Source organism: Bactrocera oleae, chromosome 3 (genome assembly GCF_042242935.1).
Source record: "Bactrocera oleae isolate idBacOlea1 chromosome 3, idBacOlea1, whole genome shotgun sequence".
NCBI lineage: Eukaryota > Metazoa > Arthropoda > Insecta > Diptera > Tephritidae > Bactrocera > Bactrocera oleae.
The window spans coordinates 20,000,001-20,024,605 of NC_091537.1; the positions used below are offsets into that span (position 1 = coordinate 20,000,001).

Genomic DNA, 24,605 nt, shown 5'->3' on the forward strand with positions numbered 1-24,605 from the left:
GTTAATTGGATCGCTTATTGTCAGTGTGCCTTTAAAGCAGCGGTCGCTAACGTTTCTATATATTTCTGATTTTGTTGTGTAGTAACAAATTAATCTGTTTTCGCACATATTTATGCAAACACAAAGCTAAGTTTTTTATTAATTAAGCTGGTGGAAGTGCATTGTAGCAATTCAATTAAATTTAATAATTGAGTACAATTTAACAATTAAGTTGCAATTTAAAGTGAGATCGAGGTGACAGTTTTTATACAGTATCCATTCCACATCAGTAATTGGCGAAGACGTGTAAAAAAGTCAGTAAAATTAGAAAATAAAGGCACGAATTGAAATTTTAACGATAAAGCATGATACCAAAGAAAGAGTTGTGCTAAAACCGATAACGACGGTAACGAATTCATAGAAGGAAGTGTGGAGTTAAGCAGTAGAATTCACAAAATATACATACATATATACGTCCAAGAAGCAAAGTGTAAGAGCAAAGTGAAATTTTATTATTTGGTTTAACGTGCCAAAGATACGACTAAAACGAGTTAGCAACACGAAAATCAACATATTCACAACATACACGTCCCTCCAAAATCAACGATTCGTAACGCTATACAGGCGATCACAACACGATTCCGCCCACAACAACCTGCCACGCCCACTGTTGAATAACTAGCCGCCGTATTACAAACACAAAACGGCCGCCGTCCAGTGCAGAAAAAAACACAACAGAAACACAAAAACATAGATTCGAGAATTGCAAAGCCCCACTGCTGTGGCATAACGACATTCGGTGAACTTCCTCCCAATCCGTCATACAACTTACAACACACAAAAACATTCGCGTCTCTCATTGACCACATAATTTCCCAATTCATCCCCTCCAAAAATAAAACACCCGTCCATTACAAAACTATTACACAAACACACACAAAACGGCTGCAATATGTCCGAACTGGAAAATGCGGCAACAGCCGGCAAAACTATTGAGGAGTTGCGTTTGGAAGTAGAGCGACTGTCGCGCGAACTAGATCAGGCAGCTAGCGAACGCGCACAATCGGCACAATATGGTCTGTCGTTGTTGGAGGAGAAATTGTCACTTGAGCAGAAGTGTGAAGAGTTGGAGACACTGTACGATCATGCAAAACATGAGTTGGACATAACACAAGAGGTAGGTTTTGAATACTATACTGAATAATAATTGCTTAATAATAAATTTTTGATTTTCTTTATTAAAATGTAAAAAAAATACGCAATCAAATAACCAAAATTGAATATTTATACTCTGAACTTTGCCATGAAGTTTGTAACACCCAGAAGAAAACGTTGGTGACCTTATGAAATATATCAGCGTGACGAGCTGAGTCGATTTAAGAATGTCCATTTATCTGTCCGTCTGTCCATATATACGCGAACTAGTTCACGTCATTTTCTTCCCAAGAGGCTGCTCATTTGTCGGAACTGGGTGGCCACTATGCTATATAGCTGTCAAACAAATCGATAAAAATTCAGGTCTTTTATATATCTGTAGGTTATTATAGTTTCGGTGCAACGGAAGTTAACTTTTTTTTTTGTTTTAGTTCGTTTATTAAAATATAAATTAGATAATCAAATAAATAACTGAAAAAATAACCGAAACATTGGCTTGTGCTGTATAATTTTCGTTGTAATGTTAATAAACATTCACTTCCAATAATTAGTTTCTTATCGAATGGAGCATCACTTCTTATGTTTAAGGTTACAAGTACGTTAGCGAAAGTCTAACAATGTTAGCGTTCTCAACGCAGCGCGCTCGGCAACAAGTAAGCACACAGTCGGTTAAAAAAAAATCAGCTAAATAGATATGCGAAAAAGTTATTTGTATGCTTCACCAACTCACTGAGCTTGGCTCGCCACCACTTACTGGCATGTGATAGTTATTTTTTATGCTCTTTTTGTTTAACCTCGTTCGTTCGGTTTTGTTTTAAATTATTTGATTTTTCTCTCCTCAGCTGCAGGTTCGTAAAACACGTAATCAGCTAAAAATTTGTTGGTTATTTGTTAACTGCTTTCAGTTATTGAGCAAAACCTAACCACATTTATACCTACATTTAAATGGAATTGTACAAATATTGCAATTGCAAAACTTATATAAGGAAACTCTAATAATTTTACTTATCATATCTATGCAAATTAGTCACATGATCAGATTTACGATAAGAGAGAAAGTAGATTTGTGCCAAGTCTCGCAGATTTTGGTTAAACGTTGTTCTTGTTGTTGTTGTTGTTGTAGTGGCAGAACTCTGCCGTGTTGACAGTCCTTGGCCATATAAAATCCGTGTCCGTTCCGGTTACGTAGACCCGACTGTGCGCTGACAAACCATGTAACTATACAGTAAGCCCTCAATTACAAACAGCGCACTACCGCATCCATACAAAGAATTCCTAAAGACGTCAATGCGTTGTGCAAGTACACAACCACACCCCACACTCTTTACGGTCATAAATTTGATTCGGCTTCTAACTAAATTACAAATTAACTTGCGCCTCTCGCTGCCACCATCCACCACCATCGTCATGTCCTTATTAAGGCCGGTATTGGCAACGTTATTTACCTGCCTGCTACATTGCCTGGCTAGCTAGCCGGATGACGGTTAGTAGATGCAACAACTTGTGCCCGGGGAATGTAATTCAAAAGCAACAAAAACAATGAAATGGCATTCCATTGTATATATAGCACTTGCATTGCAACGTTAGTGGATCTGTTAATTGCTTTTCTACTTCGTTTTAAAATGGCTTGGGGGTGTTGGGGGCGATATGTGCTCAGGGACTACGCCAACGCAGCATTTTTTCACAAGTTTCATTTTTGTTTTAAATATGTGTATATATACATAAATATACACAGACATATGTCGGTTTCTTGTGCTTACTATGCCGTCATGGCCGTTATTAAATGCTGTAATGCTTCCAATTTCGGTTTTGTGTGCAATTGTAAAATTTTTAAACGTTCATTCTGGTCGACATAATTCCTCCGGTTGAAATTAAACTGCAATTACAAACTAGTTTCATATTTTGTTGCGCTCATATCTCGCACATATCGATTTTCAGACAGTGTGAGTTTATTTTTTTTGAGTGCTATGAGGTAGTTATTTTAAAATAAATTATATTTAGACCAACATTTTTTTAGCAAGAAGTGAAATTTCACGATAATAAAGAATTTTTAACGCGAAATCTTCTGTCTGATATAGACTGTATTTTATTGACACCACGCTAACTATCTTCGCAAATAAATTTAATGAATAGAAACCATAAGCGTAATAAATTGAATTCAATTGTAGCTGTAGCAGCGTAAAATACGATTTACATTTGCTTTGAGCTTTTCCAACTGTCAATTAAACTTCAACTAGCTGTAAAGCTAATATTGAAAACTAAACAACTCTCCAACATTAACTATATTTATGATTAATTTTTATTTCCTTACAATTCACTGTAACATTCATCGTTCTCTTTCCGCAAGAAATTTCAAAGTAATTAATACACCACCTAAAGCATGTGATGTGCTCAAATTGCTTTGGGAAATAAATCTTTGTGGAGATATACTGTGAATATATAGAGTATTAGCGCATCTAACCCTCAAGGTCTGTATTGTTTCACTATAGACTTGGCACTACGACCGATTTCCTAAACAATATACTTAAGACGCCATTAAATGGCGAATTGGTAATTTGAATATTGTAGCATATTGTATTCTACTCCATACAATACTTAACTAAACACTAATCTCTCTCTATAACCCATGATATGGTTACCTATGTATGGTATATCTAAATGAGTTATAGATAATCACTACAACAACAAATATCATTCATCCATGAATTGAGTCGTTATCAGAAGGCTTGTAGTCATGTGCTTGGGAACAGCCGCCTCCTAGGAACATCAAGAGAACTTTCATACAATGCGTGGACGATGGAGCACAACGTTCCCCATTCCAGGCAGTCTCTGACGCGACTAACTTCAAACAAGTACTGAACACCATTCACACTGAAGCTATTAACACCAGAGAGCAACAACAACAACGCTTCATTTCAACTCTTTTTTTTTCTCCCAAATGATTTCAGTATAATCGTTTCTATGCAAGATAAGTCAAGCAAGAAAAAAAGTGTAAAATTGGACCGACATGATGACGTCAGGTTAGGTTGGCTGTCACGCCATATATAGAACTGCAGGTCCTTTGTAATACCAAGATTCAGTTTAATACAATCTGAAGTTTACCTCATACAGAACGTCAACGCTTTTTGCGAAGTTTAATATAGACTTAAAATCTAATTCTGTTACCTCATCTAGTCCCTTGAACTGCAAAGCTTCCAGACATCTAAGCCGAGTTCAAGATAAGACTGGACAGAAGCAGCGGAGGTGTTACAGCGCCTCTCTCATGCCTTCCTCCCCGCACTTTCTACATGTGCCAGTGTTAATAATGATTATAAGGCCCGCATTTGATGCCAGTAAGTTGTGACCTGCGACTAGGCCCACAATAATACAGCAGTCGTTTTGAAACCCTGTGAGTAAAAAGTAATCGTGTTTTCCTTCTTCTCTTGCAAACAAGCTAGGCGATCCTGCATGTCCTTAAGGGATTATATGGGTTTCGTCGAACAAAAAACCAACTATTTTCAATAATTTTTTTTTTCATATAAAAAATGAAATGTTTTATTCAAACTTTTTATGATTCCAAAGATACATAATTTAAAAAGGTTTTATTAAATTTTCAAAGGAAAATATTCAAAACTAGCCGATTAAGACGTCATTTCCGGCAGTCCCTCAGAAAAAAGGTGCCTTCGCGTTGACAGCAGAACTTCCTAGAGGATCCTCAAAAATAAAAAAAAATAAAATACTTACTTTAATTAAGACCATGAACTAGGTAATGGATGTAGGAAAAAAAAAACAAAGTGAAATTGTATTCTTTGCAGACGTTTTTACAAAAAAATGCAAATTTGGGTGTAAATTGCTCGAGGTTTTTTTTAAATTGTTGTAATTAAACAAAACAAAATTCTTCGATCAAAACCTTGCAAATTACGTCTCGAAGACATGTATAAAATTTCATTAAAATCGGTTGCGAAGTTCGCGAGAAATCTTGATAACGATTATATAGCTGACCTCGAGCATGCAACTTTGTCCTGTATCTCCAAACCTATTACGCGGATCAACTTGACAATTTAGCACAATGTTCTAGAAATGTTAAACAATTAAATAAGACAATAAAAAAAATATTTTTTCTTAAGTCGTGAAACCCATGTCCTTGATCCGTCTGCCAGCCCTTTCGGAAATTTCATTGTTTATCGTTTTTAGCGACATTCGTATTCCCTGTACTAGTTCGGTAGCCAAGCGGATGGCACTCTTCGCAGTCTCAGCAGCTATTTCGTTTCCCGGAATACCCTAGTGACCCGAAACGCAGTATATTTGAAATAAAAATCTTTACCTATAAAAAAATTTTTTTTCCTGTAAAAGAATACATTTCATATACCCTTCCATATAATGATAACAATGATGACGTTAAACGATAAATATAAAAAAACCTTTAAACGTTGCCGCATTTTATAGCTACAGATGGTGTTGAATATTCATTAAAGAACAATGTGTGCTCTCAGTGGCCACACATTTTAATTACAACAAAATATTCAGCACTTTTATATGAAATTTTTGTTGTTTTTTTGTTGTCCGAGATAAGACTATACACACTTTGGTGTGTACTCTTTCTCGAAAGCCAAGCCAGTAAGAATATTTTCTTTGCAATGTAAATAAAGCGACACAGCAAATATAAATACCGAATATGAAAAAGCATCAGTTGAGCCATAGTTTTGTGACCTCAATCTGACAACAGCAGCAAAGTTTAATTAACTAAAGCAAACAAAAGACATTTATTGCACCCAAAACACTTCAGCGACAGGCGACGGCCGACAGTTATGCAGTCAAACGCTGGTGTAGCGACGAAGGCAAGCTTACTGCCAACACCTGCATTAAAAAATTAAGCTTCAAAAATAATATGCATTCTCTCGGGGGAGGGGGGGGGTCGGCCATATTAACCAACAATTCCTGCGCCGAGCTGTGAAATGACAAAAACAAACAACAACAACAACTAAAAAGTCGAGCAAATCTGCATATGAATTGCCATTAAAGCAACAACAAGTATAACAAAAGTAGCACTGCCTGCCAACACTTTAAGGCCAAAATGGATTGGCTTAATTTCAGCTCGCTGACTAACTACCAACATTGTAGCCGAGCGTCGCACACAAACCCACACAAGTAGCTATGTATGTATGTATGTATATGTATGTGTGCCTCAAAATAAGCATATAAATTTCGTTGGAAAAGCAGTTGGTGGGCGCAGTTGACACCCAACGCACACACAGACACACACATACATACATACGCACATTCACAAACTTGCTGATAAGCACCGAGGAAAACTTACACAACCGCAAGGAAGAACAATACACGAATTCCATGAATAAATGAGCAAGTTTATAAGGATGCAAGTATTTCCACAAACACACACACATACATACATATGTATTATACATTAAACTTTATTGTAAGCATGAAAATGTGTCTTTGTGCGTTTGCCGGCAGTTTGAGCACTGGAACTGTTGCCGTTCTACGGTTTATTTTGCTAGTTTCTGGTAATTTCACTGCGCATACACACACATATGCATAATACAACATGTATTATACATACATATGTACACACTTGAATGAATGCCAACTGCAGCGCATGTTTACATATGTATGTTTTTGTTTTGGGTGTGTGCATGTGTGTGTGTGTGTGTTTGGGGGCACGTGGTAAAAGATATGGGCATTTAAGGAGCGGCTCGCCGCATAAAACGTCGCCTGAGATTTGCCACATTGGACAAATATTGCTTGTAGTAATTGCAAGGAGGCAGGCAAACATGCTATAACGCACATACAAAACAACACACACGCTCCGCTTGTAACTTGTGTATTCTACAGTACTGTGAAAAATATATGCAACTGTGTTTTGTGGTTTTAAGCGACACGCAAGTGTGACAGCCAAAAAAAAGCTATTTTTGGGATTTAAAAAAAGCGACTGTTTTTTTAAATTGTTGTATTGTTGTTGTAATTTTGAGTAAATTTTTACGTATTATAAGAAAAAATTTATTTATCAAGAAAAACATGAAAATATTTTCGAATAACATGCGATCTCTAACAGCGCTAAAAACAGCTGCTCAACTGCTGCAGGGATTCCGGGCTTCTCCGTGCATGAAACCAACCAAAAACCCAAGAAAACTCGTTTACTTCTGCTGCACCGAAGCTACATAGAAAATCCTTCACAAATAAAAAGGTTTCCATACAAGCACTTGATTTGGATCGATCAGTTTGTATGACAGCTACATATATGCTATAGTGGTTCGATATCGTTGGTTCCGAAAAATGAGCAGCTTCTTGGAAAGAAAAGAACGTGTGCAAAATTTCAAATCGATATCTCAAAAACTAAATTACTAGTTCGCGTATATACAGTCACACGTACATACCGACAGATGGACATGGATAAATCGACTCAGCTCGTAATGCTGATCATTTATATACATACCTATATATTATATAGGTTCTCACGTTTCCTTCTGGGTGTTACAAACCTCGTAGAAAACTTAATATACCCTGTTCTCTCTAAAAAATATTGTCCGTACAAGGATCTATGGTTGAAAAAATACCAAAAATTAACAAAATTATGGCTTTTAAATAAAAAAACAAAAAAAAACGTTAACTTCGGTTGCGCCGAAGCTATAATACCCTTCACAAAAACAAAGGCCCCTTACAAGAACTCGATTCCGAACGTTCAATTTGTATGGCAGCTATATGATATAGTGATCTGATCTGACCAATTTCTGTGGAGAATAATTTGTTGCCTTAAGCAATAACTCGTGCCTAATTTCGTGAAGATACCTCGTCGAATAAAAAAATGTTCCATGCAAGCACTTTACTCCGATCGTTCAGTTAATATGGCAGCTATATGCTATAGTCATCCGATCCATACAATTTCTTCGGAGATTAGATTAATGCTTTAAATAATAATACATGCCAAATTTCGTGAAGATACCTCGTCAAATGAAAGAGTTTTCCATACAAGCACTTGATTCCGATTGTTCAGTTTGTATGGCAGCTATATGCTATAGTGGTCCGATATCGGCCGTTCCGACAAATGAGCAGCTTTTTGGGGAGAAAAAGAAGTGTTCAAAATTTCAGATCGATATCTCAAAAACTGAGGGACTAGTTCGCGTATATACAGACGTACAGACGGACGGACAGACGGACAGACAGACAGACGGACATGGCTAAATCAACTCAGCTCGTCACGGTGATCATTTATATATACACTTTATATGGTCTCCGACGTTTCCTTCTGGGTGTTACAAACTTCGTGGCAAAATTAATATACCCTGTTCAGGGTATAAAAAGGGGAATTTTGCACAAAATTTTGGTTGTTTTTGGCCTGCCCAAATTCGTTCATATCACAAAACTGGTGGGCCATTGTTATTATATATATGGTATTGAGTAATCACACAACCAAATTTGAAAAATATAGTTTTGAGAAAAGCGCTTCTTAAGTTAAACAGATGAAGCTGTTCGACTGCGGGCCTATTAATCAGCTGACACTGATTATATAGAAAGAAAAATTAGCTCGATCAAACCGATGAAGGTTTAATTTCTTCAAGTTACTTGTTGCTAAAAATATTCAAGTACTTAATATTAATTATTTTTGTTTGTAGAGAATTGATCTTTCATACCAAATTGATGATTATTTAATCGTTTCCGGAAGAATTTTATCCATAAATGTCTCTGAAAAATAAATTTTTTATAAATTGCTAGTATACAAAATAATTATAAGACAAAAACATTGTTATGAATGAAAACTATTTACTTCTTAATGAAATCTACATGAAAAAAAAACAGACAACTGACCAGAAAATCTTCGAACCAATTGAGAAAAATTCATTTATTTATTTTTCTTAAGTTTTAAACTCCTCCATTGGGCCGTAAGCTGAATTTTTTCTGATCACAGATGCGGAAGAAGACTATTTGAGACCATTTATATCCTCAAAAAATTCACTAATAATAATTTATTCCTTCATGAACAATCTGAATTCATAATAATCAAATTAATATTACTTCATTTACTCATAATTTTGAGTATTGATTATTTTTGAGGCAATTTAAGCTCTCAGCAAAGCCTTGGAAAAGTAATTTTTAAGGTTGAAAATATTTGAGACACAATTTTTGTTGGAAATATGGAAATCCGTCTGTTTAAAACTCAAAAAAATTTAGATAAAATGGCAAACGCAAATTTAAGCCCTTCGGATCGGAGCGAATTGCTGATTTTTATTATAAGATTAGTTTTTCGAAGCATACTGTAGGAACTAATACTCTTTAGTATAGTTTTTCTATTCAACAAAAAAGTGTTGTCTAATTGTTGTAAATCAATATAAAACTCAGCTGGTGATACTGCTTAGGGTTTAAAATGACAAAAAGTGTCAAGAATTGAGTGACCACAACAGTCATCTGACCCAAATCTTCAAAATTAATTAAAAGTGTTTAATAATTAAACACTAAAAAAAATCACAGTGCCATATTGTGTTGCTTATTTGTTGCACCATACTGTACCTACATGTATTTATAATAAGCGTATAATAAAGTTTGGCACATTGCACGGCGTTCGCCATGCGAAACACACACGCTTGAATTGATGTGGATTGTGCTGGCGTTGGAGAAGTACCAACAGCATACCGGAAGACGGAAGAGAGATGGCATGCAACACAGGAATCTGTTGATAAAGCGCTCGTAAATGTCATATTATGTGTAAGGAATTGCTTACAAAGGCTATGCCGCACACGCAATCAGCTGCTAGGGCAAATATGTGTGACTACTACTAAGTATTTGCCACACCTGCATTTCATTTTGTCGCAAACACTATAATCACTGTGACCTGCTCACTATTTACTGTTCACTGTCAATGTGAGTCAATTGGAAATTCAATTACGTACCGTTGCTATATCTGTTAGAGAAATCGCTCGTATATGCTGGTGACAGTTAACTTGTTGGGGTGATAGCGTGGAGGGGAAAAATGCAACGCTGGTATTATGTACTACATTGTACTACTTCTTGTATGAGAGAATACATTTTTTTTTGCTTTTCACATAAATGAGAGACGAAGAATTTTTGAATGCCTCTTTTAAACTTTAGTTAAAAAGTTAAACGGATAAACCTGCCGACCTGTAAGCTTTACTTAACAACTATGAGTTTTCATAGGTTCACTTTCTCTCCGTAATTTTCTGGAAATATTATTCGATAGGTGGCCACACTATTCCAAAAAATTCCTAAATTGAGAACCCTCGACGACATGTCGGTCGTTGTTTTTAAACGCCTTACGTTTGATACACAATTTGTTACATTTTACACAGTTCCGTTAGTTGGCAACTCTTTTGCTTAAAAATTCTCGAAAAATTTCAAAGTTTTGCAATATTTTCTTTGTTTTGTTCCAAAAAGTCCCTTTTAGTACTCAAGACCTACATTTAGAGTTCTCAAAAATCGGTCCCACAACTTCAAAAAAAAATTTGAAATTTTGTAATCTTTCTTTCCTTTGTACGAAATCGCGCTCAGGACGCAAATTTAGACTTGTCAGAAAACGGGTCAGAATCCAAAATAAAATATAGTCGAAAGTTTTCCAACTATTTCTAAATTTCAAAATATGAAACCAAAACTTTCGAAATTTTTAAATTCTTTGTTCGAAAATGCGTCTTTAGTTCTCTGAACCCACATTTACACTTCTCACGCATCGGTTTAGAAATCAAAATAAAGTATAGTCACAAATGTTCCAGCCAACAGCTGCCATAAAAATATTTTAAATATATATAAATTTATAATTCAACTATATATACTCGAAACATAACATATTTTTACCATATATTTCTGTTTTATCTTTACAGGCACTTGCCAAGTTTCAAACTTCACAAAAGGTCACCACAAAAACTGGCATCGAACAGGAGGAGTCCTTGCTCACCGAAACAGCAGCACTGGAAACAACATTGAATAGTAAAATTCTCGACTTGGAAAATGAGACAAAGCAATTGCGTCACGAATTGGAACGAGTACGCAACGAACGTGATCGTATGCTGCAAGAGAATACCGATATTGGACGCGACAAATCAGATAATGAGGCTGAGAAACTGCGCCTTAAGGCCGAGGTGAAGGATCTGAAATTTCGTGAGACACGAATGCTAACGGAATACACAGAACTGGAGGAGGAAAACATATCGCTGCAAAAGCAAGTGTCGAGCTTGAGAAGTTCGCAGGTCAGTTTCAACCGTTTGGGATTTTTAAAGTGGCATCTTGATTTGAGATAGTAAAATTCTATAATTTTTTTTTCTTTACCGTTAGGTGGAGTTTGAAGGTGCCAAACACGAAATACGCCGTTTAACCGAAGAGGTTGAACTGTTGAACTCACAAGTAGATGAGTTAGCAAATCTGAAGAAGATTGCTGAAAAGCAAATGGAAGAAGCGCTAGAGGCTTTGCAGGTGAGTTTTGACGAAATGCTTTACAATTTGATTAATTATAAAATTTTATACGCAATTATTATTTAACACTTTTTACACAGTGCGAACGTGAGGCAAAATATGCGCTCAAGAAGGAATTGGATAGTCATTTAAATCGTGAGTCCATGTACAAGATAAGCAACTTAGCCTATCTGCGCAGTAATATGGACGACAACATAAGCGCAAACAGCGATGGCGAAGAGGAGAATCTCGCCTTGAAGCGTCTCGAAGCCGATTTGACCACAGAATTGAATGCAACCGACGGCACCAAATGCGATCTTTTCTCAGAGGTGCATTTAAATGAATTGAAGAAGTTAGAAAAACAATTAGAATCGATTGAAAACGAGAAAATGCTACTCACTGCGAATTTACGAGAGGCACAAACTAGTTTGGATAAATCACAAAATGAAATACAGAATTTCATGGCTCGTCTAGCGCTACTAACGGCACATGTCGATGCATTGCTACAGTTGAAGAAACAGCTAGATATAAAGGATGATTCCATGGAAGCGGTGAAACGACGTAATGACGAACAAAATGTACGACAACAACTGCTGGACATACTCTCACAATATAACAGCTGGTTTACACTATCCTCCAAAGAGATTGACGGTCTCAAGACTGATTTAGTTGAACTGCAAAAGGGTTTCAATTATACCGACGCAATGACAACACTACGTAATGAGGTCACAAATTTGAAAAATAAACTGCTCAGCACCGAGCAGAAATCGCTGGATCTGCAAAGTGATGTGCAGACACTCACAAGTATTTCACAAAATGCCGGACAAAGTTTGGGTTCGGCACGCTCCACTTTGGTGGCCTTAAGTGACGATTTGGCACAGCTATATCATCTCGTTTGCACCGTTAATGGCGAGATACCGACGCGTATTATGCTCGATACGAAGAGCGATGATATGAGGTGTGCTTAAATATTATTTATGGCCTGTAATATAACCTAAAAAATAAATAAATTTTCTTTACAGCTTCGAAAACGATTCGCTTACTGCCATACAGTCGCAATTCAAGTCCGATATTTTCACTTCCCGCTCACACACGATTGAGGATTTGCAAGGTCTTGCTGATTCTGTCGAAATTAAAAAGTATGTCGACACTGTGAGCGATCAGATCAAGCATTTGAAAACCGCTGTCGAGCACACAATTGAGCACAACAAGAATAAAGTGCGTGGCGATGTTTCTGAAGGTAAAAAGTCTTTATATATATATTTTTTTTTTCAATATTTATAAAAATTTATATTTCTTTTCCCAACAGCTGATAAATACAATCGCGAGGAAGTCGAGGAGCTGCAAGAACAAATCGTACGCCTTAAGGGCTTGCTCTCACTCAAACGCGACCAAATCGCTACATTACGTACTGTCTTGAAGTCCAACAAACAGACCGCCGAGGTGGCGCTCACCAATCTCAAATCGAAATATGAGAATGAAAAGACAGTGGTCAGCGAGACAATGGCCAAATTGCGCAATGAACTGAAGATACTCAAGGAAGACGCAGCGACATTCTCAAGTAAGTGTTGGTGTGGAATAGAGAAAGGAATTTTATTTGTAGAGTGTTAAATCGGTAGAAAGACAATTATGCCCTGTACAGAAACCTCGAAGAACTAGTCCGTCAGCTCTTGAGCTGCCATACAAACTGATCGATCAAAATCAATTTCTTGTATGGAACGCTTTTTTATATGTAAAGGATATTATTGCTTCGGTGCAACCAAAGTTAACGTGTTTTCTTGTTTTCTTTATCATAACTGTATTCTTCTCTGTCTTGTAAAAATTTTGTCTACATGTTTTAAAACTCTTCACTTTTTAGGTTTGCGCGCCATGTTCGCCGCTCGTTGCGAGGAATACGTCACACAGGTGGATGACCTAAATCGCAAACTGGAAGCCGCTGAGGAGGAGAAGAAGACTCTAAATCAGCTGTTGCGTTTAGCTGTACAGCAGAAAATTGAATTGACTCAACGTATGGAGGAAATGGAAATCGATCGGTGGGTGCTCATGCGGCGTTAGACTACATTTAGAATGCCGACTTAAACTACCATTTCAAAAAAAAAATAAATAAATTCCAAAAAATATAGTAGAAAATAGTTTACCCCTGAGCCAACTTTTGCTCCCAACTATTTGCTCAGCCCTCGTTATCATATGAATTAAGTGCGTGTGTCCGCGTTCAAAATTAGTGCTTAGTGCTTGCTGTTCATATAAGTATAATTTTTTCTTATGATAAATCTTTGCCCAAAGCATATTTTATTTTATCGTTTATCCTGTTTACCTTCACCCCACCAAAATCAACATTCATTTAACCTATACGTTTAAATTTGCGCCCAACTTACGTTTAACTTTGCCAACAACAGTAAACTTTAAGCCGCGTACCCAATTGGTAAGCCGTAAAATATAATTATTGGAAGCTGGTGTGTTGCCAGCTTATATGTGGATTTATTAAGCAATTGGTTATGTCTAATTTATATATGAAGCATGTTTTGTAAATGCCAGTAAAGCGCTTCACAAGCGTCGCACAACAAAATTTTTATTTATACCCGGTTATTGGCCATAAATAAACACTGTAAATTGTGATTTTTTAATAGCAGTTTAGCGAAACGATGAAAAGCGACACTGACACACTTTTGATGCAGTGTTTTAAAATAATACGGTATATTACAGTAAAAGCTGTTCTCGATGCGCTAAACTTTGGAGAGTGGCTAATCGAACAAACAACTGGTATATAATTAGGTACAATAGTATAAACTTTAATATAATTAGAAAAGCAAACGTTTATACCACTTTGTGAAACAATCATGTATTGAATTGAACTGCATAATTATACCATGTTGATCAGCGTTGACGAAGCCACGTCCGTCTGTCTGAATTTGTCTCTCAGTTTTTGAGATATCGATTTGAAATTTTGCACACGCCCTTTTCTTCGCAACAAGCTGCTCATTTGTCGGTACCGCCGATATCGGACCACTATAACATTAGCTGCTATACAAACTGAACGATCAAAAACATGTCCTTGTATGAAAAACTTTTTTATTGGAGAGAATGTCTTCACGAAGTTTAGTACAAGTTCGTTTACATGTACATATGTATGTTTTTTATTTGTGAAGTCTATTATAGTTTCGCTGCAACCGAAGTTAATGGTTTTATTTTTATTTTTTTTTTTTTTGTTTTGTTGCTTTTGTTAGTAATTTTTTTTAAATTTTGGGACAAGCGAACTGAGTCTAAATATAGCCTGCAGTGGCGCATCGATGACAGCTATTAATATATTTCCACGGAATATATAATATGTGCTAACAAATTTATGTCTATATGTGTAAAAAAAAAATCTTGCTAAAATTTTATTAATACGCGAAGTTTACAGAAACTCTAAATTTTCGAAATTGTAAATTTATGTCAAATATTAAAAATACTTGCATGCACGAACCAAATTATTTACCAAAACTATAAACATAACCTTATATTATAAAACCTTTTACAGCCGCCCGTATATTGTACAACAATAACAATATTAATCTCAACTCTGCACATATATTACACTCATATAATATGTGGGCATATTATTTATCATTATCATTTTTATTATTACTAATATAAATTTGCTTCTCTCTCTCTCTCTCAACCATATAGTGAAACACGTTTCGCGCGTCGTTCGATGCCACCACAACGCGGCAGCAGCGGCAAATCATTCTCGTCACGGCCCTCAACACGTAACCCGGCCGGCAGTAATCAGAATCAATTCTAACATAAAATAAGCGTGCAGCGAAAAATTTTAGCCTTAGTTTATACACTGCTTAAGTTATAAAGTCACTTTTGTGTAAACTGTCACACTGTCACGAGTCACGTGCCACACACGCAAACACACTGTCACTTTTAAGGTATGAAGTAATAAGCTAATAATTTGTCTCGTAATTTAAAAGAGCAAAATATTTCAAGCAAGTGCTGAATTTTAGCAAAAGAAAAAAAAACAGTTAATACGGTGTTTAAAAAAAGTAGGAAAGGGGGAAGAGCAATATCGAAAATATTTGTTTGCAAACTTATAACGCTATGAGAATCGCATAAAGCGTTTAGCGATATCGTTTGCTGCTCTTCATATCGTACTAATCCTTCCGCCCGTTTAACTTAAGACACTGCGTTATGTTTAAAAGTGACCGTTAGTCCATAGAATTTGTTTTTATTATTACTTATCTGTTAGTAATACAAGACACTATTATATCGACACTATATTGGGTATTAACATTTATGTTTGTGCACACAGTTATGCCTAACTTGGATTTACAAGAAATTTGTTGGTATTAAATTTTGCAAAGAGAATTCGATGAGCTGAGGATGAGGAAAGCTTCAAGTTGTTATGTAATCATATATGTTTGTAAAAATACTGAAAATTTTTCTTTACTTGAAACCATTTTTGTAAACCCTACTGTGTATCGTATTAACAACTCTCCAAAACGCTCAAGTCTGCACAACACGTTCTCAAAATCAAGAAAAAAGACATAATATGTAGCTAACTGTAAAAAATTGCTTTTTTGTTATATAACTTTTCACAAAGCTTAAAGCGGCCTTTACTGAGTTTAAATCGAGATATTGAAAGATTTTCGATTTTGAATGTTTATATAAGTTTAAAGAGGTGCTTTGAGCTTTACAACAAAATAAGCTTTCAGCTTAAAAACTATAACTTCAAAAAGAAAAATAAAACAAGGTGTGGAAAGATATTCGGAATCTGACACTTCATTTAAGTTTCAAGAGGCTTCTTTTGAGCTTTAAAAATTTTTTTTCAACTGGAGCTTTGAGCTTTGAAGTTTTCTAGAAAAACTTAAAATTTAAAGTATTCTTGACTTGGAATAATTTCGAAAATCGACAAGTTTAAAGAGGAGTGCTTTGTGCTTTAACCAAAATAAGCTACAACTAGCTTAGAGCTTAAAATAAGAATAATAACTTCAAAAAGAAAAATAATACTAAGCATGGAAACATTTTCGAAATCTGACTCTTCATTTAAGTTTCAGAAGGAGATTTACGTTTTAAAGAAACTAATATTTTTTCTTTGAAAATTTCTTGAAGACTTTAAAACTGAAAAAGTTTTCTTGGCAAGTAATAATATCGAAAACATTTTCAAGAATTAAGCTCGGCTTTATACCAGTAGCAACTGAGGCTGAGTGAAAAAATTGAGCTTTAAAAGAAATTCGCTCTATATGAGTCACAAAAAGCTTACTAATACATACAAAAGAGTTTTTACACCAGCAATTCTATGCAAAAGGCAATATTTGATGTATATGAGAAAATAAAACAATCTTAGGAAAGAAAATAAAAAAGAAAAAGGTTATTGATATGAAAATTTTATTTTTGACTATGAAAGTCAGATCCACTCAATTAAAGCAACAAGGTTTTATGCTCTAGCAATGTTACTTAATTGTTGGTAGCAGTTTATTGTTTGTTTTACAACAGTAAAAGTTCAATACCCAGCTCTAACCAACCATATTTGTACCAAAAATCGTACTGAAACATCGTCTGCCAACAAATTTCCCTTTCTCCATTGTTAGATGAAAGTGAAAGCATACTGTGTGCAATTTTGTATTCTCTATTTACACACATTCGCATACGTTGATTTGTGTGTCTAAAATAACTTATAGTATTTTTTTTTTTTTTTTGAAATGGTTTGTTACTTACATTTTCTTATACACTTAAGTATTTTTAAGTCACCCTTTCTTAAACAAATATAAATATATATACTATTTATATTTACAAATATAAGTTCCATCAACGCAGCTAATAACACACATTTGATTTAAACAAAATTTCATGTTTGAGCAAAACAATTTAAAGTGCACTTTTGGAAATTTTTGAAAGAAAAAAATCGTTTAGTTATTTGTTTAAAAACTCAGCTGTACGCAAAAGAACAAAACACAAGAAAAAAAATTACATTGAAATTTGTATGTTTTTCAAAATTTAAACTTATACACTATGGCAACATTAAGTTGCCAACAACAAAAAAACAAAAACAATTATTATTAGTAAAAAAGAAAAAAATCTTAAAAAGTATTGATTAGTGGAACGAAATTTTTTTCTATGACTAAACTACATTAGAAAAGGGACCTATAAAAAACGCGCCTCATGCGCATGCGTGTCTTTAAGTGAATGCAAATATCGCTTTTTTCCTTTGTTTTACTCACTTAGAATTTTCCATTGTCTCTAAGTATGTGCGTTGTTGCAATTTGCTTTAAAATTCTTTCTAAAATAAAATATATTTGACATGCGCTTAATAGCACGCGTGGCATGCAGCGTGTGACCAATGAAATATGTTTAATCACCGCATTAGGGTGTTTTAATTCGTAATGTTATTTAAAATTATATAGTTAGCCGAAAAAGACCCAAACTTACCCACACATCACTAATGTGCGCGACCATGCGTGGAAAACGGCAGCATTGCACCTTGTCCGTTGACGTCTTGCGCCTGCGCGTCGCCCAGCGCAAAAGCAGCTGTATTCCTAGCTAAAAGTAAAAGTAAAAAAAAAAAAACATTTATTTAAATAAGTAATTTATAAACATAACTATGCTAAAGATATTATTTAATAATAAATAAACAAAAATTTGTTGTAGGCAAAATGCAGATGTTGTATAAATAATCAAATTAGTTGATAAACTGAAAAACCAAATAAAAAACTTAAAAAAATACTACTACACAAATGCATAAAAGCAGTATAGTTTATGACGTCCAATGCAGCAGTAATATCAAATTTATTTTATTAATTAACAACAAGTGTTTTATAGAAAGTGTGTGCATGTAACGGGTTTTGTGTGTTATATATTATTATATATAACTGTTATGTATATATTTCAACAATTTCATTATTGAGAACACCCACTGTCGTCAGCTAACCTTTAGCGTCGAAAAGTTCTTGTTCAACAGAATTTGTAACTTTTTGTAGAGTTACCAATATATATATTTTTTTCTACTTTTTTTAAAATGTAGTTAACAAACTTATTTAGTCGAGCAAAAATTATCTGAAACCTCAAAAACAACGTCAAAGTAAATTTTCATGTGCAGGCTTGAGTTTGTTGGAGAGTTTTTATAAAGTGCAGTTAAAAAATATATTAAGTCAAGCAAATATTCTTTAAAACTTAATAAATAACCTCAATATAAATTACTATGTGCAGACTTTAGCGTTTTGGAGGATTTTATAGCGTTTGCCGTTTGTAATGAAGTAAATTCAGCTTTTTGGAGAGTTTTTTTTTAAAGAACATGTAGTTAAAAATACAATAAATAATAAATATAAAATATAACATATTTTGTAGAGCCAAAATTCTCTGAAAGTTAAAAGATAACATCAAAGTAAATTTCCATGTGCAGACTTGAGGTTTTTGGAGAGTGTTTAAAATTTTTTGAAGTTTGTAGTGCTTGCTTAAAAGCATTATTAATATTTATTTTGACTTTTTTATTCACATCTATCAGTAAAACAAATATCTACAACACAATGAAGCAAATGCAATTAAAATTTTAAAATGCAGATTTGAGTTTTTTGGAGAGTTTAATATTTTTTTTTAAATTACCTCTTCATTTGCCAAATTCTTTAGTATGGTCGACTTTGAATAACTTTTCTGACTTAAATGTAGAGTTCATTCACTCTTGTAATAGAAAGCATTAAAATTTTGATCTATCAAAATTGCGTTCTATGTGTAGACTTCAGCTTTTTGGAGAACTTTTTACTTCTGTAGAGTCTTGACAGTTGTGTTTAAAAAAATACAAATTTTAGATTTCCATTCATATATACTAGTTCAAAAACTTCCATCACTACGAAATATCTCCAAAGGACATTGCATACATATGTGCAGATATGAGCTTTTTGGAGAGTTTTTAAGTTTATGATGAAAGTTTTTTTTTTTTTTCAATTGTTCAGTAGTTATTGCAAAGTGTTTTATTCTGCTCGACTTGGTATATCTAAATAATACTTAATCTTAAGCTTTCTAATTTTTGTAGAGTTTTTTTTTCGCCTTTTAACACTAAATTTATTTCTTTTGAATTATTCAATCATATTAAAAGTTTAAAATAATAATAATAACGAACAACAAACTACATTTCAGTCTTTTTGGAGACTCTTTGTAAGTTTTGTAGAGTTAGTTTGTCTCTATAATGGAAAAAGTTGTACAATTTGGGTTTTCATCTATATTTACTGTCTGTCAAATATACCAAATATTTTTAAACAAAACCTGCATATGTAGACTTGAGCTTTTTGGAGAGTTTTTTTTTTTTACTTAAGTAGTAAAATAATTGTATATTCTGAATTTACAAAAAATATTTACATTCGAAAGGAAAATGGTATTTAGACGGGCGAAATTTAACCTCAAAACTAATGCCAACTATCGATTGAACCTTTATTTTATGCAATTGAATTATATCACACATCACACACTTTCTATAAAACTTGAGCATTTTGAGATATGCACACAATTTTTTTTTTTGATTTTCACAAGCGCAAAGAGTAGCAATTTCTTTGCTTAAGGTAGCGTAACTTGTTTTTATAAAAAACATAACTTAAATACTTAAAAAAAATTAAATGCCTAAAAGTATGCAACGCATTTTTAATCACTACAGTAGCGGCTAGTTATTTAAAGCCAACAATTTTATAACTATTGTAGTTGTTAGTAATTTTAGTATAAAACTAACTCTCATTACCTTCCATAAAGCCGTTCGTTCTCAACTTAACTTAACTTGACTTAGCGTAACTTAATAAAAGTGAAACCAAAACATAGCTTACATTTACTTGAAAACCATATTACTTGAATTGCATTGTACTCAAAACACAAATTGTAACTAGCAGCCAGCTATTTGACAGCTAAATGCCAATTTTTTGTTGCTTTTTTGCAAATTTAATTTTTTTTTTTTTTTAATTTAGTTTAGTTTAGCTTTAGTTGTAATTTGAAAATATATATGCCAACGTTAATATTTATATACATTAAATCACCTGAATACATTTTGTACTCATACCGAGCCATTCAATGCAATTACGTTGAAGTAAAACTCCTTAAATAACTAAAACTATAAACTATATACATATATACATGCATGAATATGTTTGTTGTAAAATTTTGGTGTTTTCAATACTTATATGTGTTAAGTTATGGAAAATTTAATTAAACCAAAATGAAAAGGCCAAAAATGACTTCCTTTTATAAAAACGATAAAATTTTGACGTTAACTTTATTGTAACCCCCCAGTGTATAAAGTTGAAAATGTTTACAAAACTTGTGCATACATACATACAAGAAGCCAACTTGAAATTTAAAGCAGTAATAATGATTTTATTGTAAGTAAATTTTACCGTCCCTGTTTGAATTCAAAGACACCGAGTTCATTTTCAGTCCAAAACTCGGTGGAAAAAATATTTATGGCAAAATATGAAAGTTGATGTGATATTGCTATCAAACACAAAAAAAAATCTCAAGACATACAAAATAAATAAAAATAAGCTACAACAACAACAACAAATATGTATATTCTCCAATATACTTTATTCGAAATAAATATTTGAACTAATCTAAAAAAAAAAATTCCAAAAAAAAATATATAAATTATAAAAAAATAAAAGAAAATAAATAGAAGAAATATTTTCATACTTGCATTAACGAGTATACATACATACAAATGCATAAATGTAAATATTATACATACATACATACATCCATAGAATATGAATATGTTTTTAACGGCGACTCAAAATAATCAATATGAAAACACAAAAAATTAAAATAAATAAAAAATTATTACATATACATACATACAAACAAACAAGTATATACAATTGTACTTAAAAACCAAATATACATACATACACACAAATATCAAAATATGTCTAATCACAACAAAAACTACAACAAACAAAATTATTTGTCATATGTGACATATTTCAAGGGACCGTTATGATATAAGCAAATTAAAAATAAAAATTAAAAAATATTCATACAAATTTAAAGTATTTAACAAATTATGAATAGTTTTCATACCTAAAAATTAAAAAAAAAAAATTTGATTAAAAATTACCAAAAATAAAATTAAATATTTGACAGTTATATAATAGTGACGTTTAAACGAAATTAGCAATTATCACGTGACAACAGCGGTCATGAATATCAATTAATTATACATAACAACAAATACATACATAAATGCATAACTAATAGTGGACCTTTGGTATACAGGGAACACACCTAATGGCAACATTTTAGTTAAAATTAGCATACATACATACCAGTAAATGCATAATATTTAATATAAACTATAATATTTATGTATGGTGGTAGAAATATTTAGGTTATTATGCCAAACAAAAAACTTGACAAAAGAAATAAAAATACAAAAAAGTATTGAAGTGGATTTTTTCTTAATTATATAGTTTTGTTTAATGGCGCTTTTGTATAGTTACTTATTTGGTTGGAGCGTGGCACAGTTGCGATGCATATTATGTTACAGGTTCACAACCGATGACTCAGATTTTAATATGAAATATTCGCTTTAAAGACTAAGCCATTACATTTTTAAAAAATATAAAAAAATAAAAGCTGAAGTCAGCCGCCAATATGTATATGATAACATTGTCACGCCAAGTCACATTAAGTTTTTAACTTTGTTGATTTGGGAGTTACTATGGAGCCTAAGCTTAGTTTTAGTCTTCATATTAATACTACGGTATTTAAAAGTGAAAAGTGTTCTTAGTTTCGTTAAACGTTGGGGTCGATTTTAACATTTTTGATGAGATTTTAGGTTAAGTCTTCCTCCATACACTAGTAATTTAAAACTTCGAAGTCTACCCACACTCAATAGGCGTAGAAAAATACTTGACATAATACTCTTTGTGAAATTCCTGAATGGAACAGTTTGCTGTTCTTTTCTCTAGTCTGAAGTTAAATTTGATATCCCGGCTTACGTTTTGAAGTAGTTTAGACCCTTATTGCTAAAATCTTATGTAATTTTGAACTAAATGATGCTTTCCGCATATGTTATGCTTTTAATTCTCATTCCTGCACATTTGGTTTATCTGACTCACTTTTCAAAATTAAAAGACTATATGCTTTCTCTTTATAAAATCGTAAAAATTTGTTATAACGTAATTTACATCTTAGCTGTTGAAATTTTGTTTCTGTAGCTAAGCAGTTTTAGACCTCGGCGTTAAAAACAAACTCTCTTGCCTTTCATGACTGGGCTATTTCCGGAAGTATGCGGATTGCGCCCGTCGCGTCGCTTGAGCGCTAGTAGGATAGTTGTTGGGTTATTATTAATAATCGGTTCGGTATATATAGGCAATCCAATAAGAACTGTTACCTCGACAGTTTTTTACGAAATATTTGGGAAATGTCTTATGCTTCTAAAACAACAAAAGGTACCCAAGGACCTGTGTTTTTTCAAACCCAATCATCCATCAAGTTACTCTCTCTCTTAAAGTCGGACCACAATAGCACAAACAGTCACCGACATTCCTCCCTTCCGTACTTACCGCCCGTATCAAACCAAATTTGTCAAGAGTTATGCCCGTAGTTGTAACGCAGAAATCAGTTGTTCTCTTTTCTTTTCATTTCACCAATGTTGTCATTGTTCTTTTTGTATACAGGATTTTTCACACATTTAGTTTTTTAGTTATAATTTTTCATAATGTAAAAGCTTAAAACCTTGTATTTATAAATGAATGTATTCGACTGTGATTTTGAGTTATTTTAAGAATATTTCAAATATATTCAAGTTTATTTGTTAATTACTACAAAATATCGAGATTGACAACCCTGCGTTGCAAGAAAAAATCCAATTTTCGCGGATATCCTACCGTACGGTCTGTTGAAGCGGACGGTAAAAGCGGTGGTGAATGTTGTTTACATTGCGATCTCATAAGATAGGTCGTATCAGCTGATTCGGTCCACGGTTTTGCGTTGGTGACTGTTTGTGCCATAAGACTCGGCGAAACAGCTCGTTTCCCGAACCATTCGTTACGAGTTATAATTAATTTTAGTTGAGAACTCAAACCAATACTTTTTTAGTAAAGTTAAGGCGTTTTTTCCCAATAATATAGTATACTCGTACATAATTTACTTTTGTAGTAAATAACTTTTTTTACTTCATAACTAAAATAAGTATATCATATAATAGCAGTATTTATTTGCAGTACAAATTAAATATTACATTCATTTAGGGTGTTATTCAATAATCGCGATAATCATATCTAAACAACTCGACAGTCGGGTCTTCGCAAACCGGGGTATTTATTCTGTCATAAGTTGTCAACTAGGCTGCGTTCTTCAAAAAAGTTTACGAAAGTTTTACATAAGACATTAAAATAGTTTTGACCCGTTACTTTTTATACTCTGAACAGGGTATATTAATGATCCGGTAATCAGCTGAGTCGATTTTGCCATGTCCACCCGTCTGTAACATATATACGTGAAATAGTCCCACAGTTTTTGAGATATGGATTGAAATTTTGCACACGTCCTTTTCTCTCCAAAAAGCTGCTTATCTATTGGAACCGCCGATATCGGACTACCATAAGATATAGCTAACATGCAATCTGATCGATGAAACTTTAGTCCTTGTATGACAATTTTTTTAATTGAAATTTTATCTGCATGAAATTTTGAACAGATAATTGTCTAAGACAGCTTCGAACAAATTGTTCAGTTCTGAAAACTATAACTTATAGCTGCCATACAGGGTGATCGTTTAAAATCAAGTTCTTAATATTCGGCATGGATTATTGTCAAAAACCACTCTATGATCCCCGAGCAAATTGTTACGATCTGACCACTAAAGCATATAGCTGTCATTCAACGGATCTAATACCCTTTTCTGCTTTAAAATATGCTCTTGTGAAGCGTATTATTGCTACGGCTCAGCCATAGTTAATGTTTTTCATGACGTCATTAAACAAAGAACTGGAAGGCTTTATTTACAATTACCATGAAAGTTTGACAGTTCGTTTCATTATGACGGTTTCGAAACACAATCTTGTCTCTATCAGTCCTGGTGGATAAGTAAAATCTCGAAATGTTTAAACGCTTTAAATTTA

General features: G+C 33.6%; 1 protein-coding gene across 1 annotated transcript in view; it reads left to right on the forward strand.

Moving 5' to 3' along the window:
• The window catches only part of BicD (protein bicaudal D), an 18,210-nt gene extending 48 nt beyond the window's left edge, over positions 1 to 18,162 (forward strand). Inside the window, exons 1-8 of the mRNA XM_070106202.1 lie at positions 1 to 1,156; positions 10,959 to 11,324; positions 11,410 to 11,547; positions 11,628 to 12,484; positions 12,549 to 12,766; positions 12,836 to 13,087; positions 13,385 to 13,559; positions 15,193 to 18,162. The exon at positions 1 to 1,156 is cut by the window's left edge and continues 48 nt beyond it. Of these exons, the coding sequence (XP_069962303.1) occupies positions 932 to 1,156; positions 10,959 to 11,324; positions 11,410 to 11,547; positions 11,628 to 12,484; positions 12,549 to 12,766; positions 12,836 to 13,087; positions 13,385 to 13,559; positions 15,193 to 15,307 (2,346 nt within the window). The 5' untranslated portion in view covers positions 1 to 931 and the 3' untranslated portion in view covers positions 15,308 to 18,162. The remainder of the gene's footprint in view (positions 1,157 to 10,958; positions 11,325 to 11,409; positions 11,548 to 11,627; positions 12,485 to 12,548; positions 12,767 to 12,835; positions 13,088 to 13,384; positions 13,560 to 15,192) is intronic.
• The last annotated feature ends 6,443 nt before the right edge of the window (positions 18,163 to 24,605 follow it).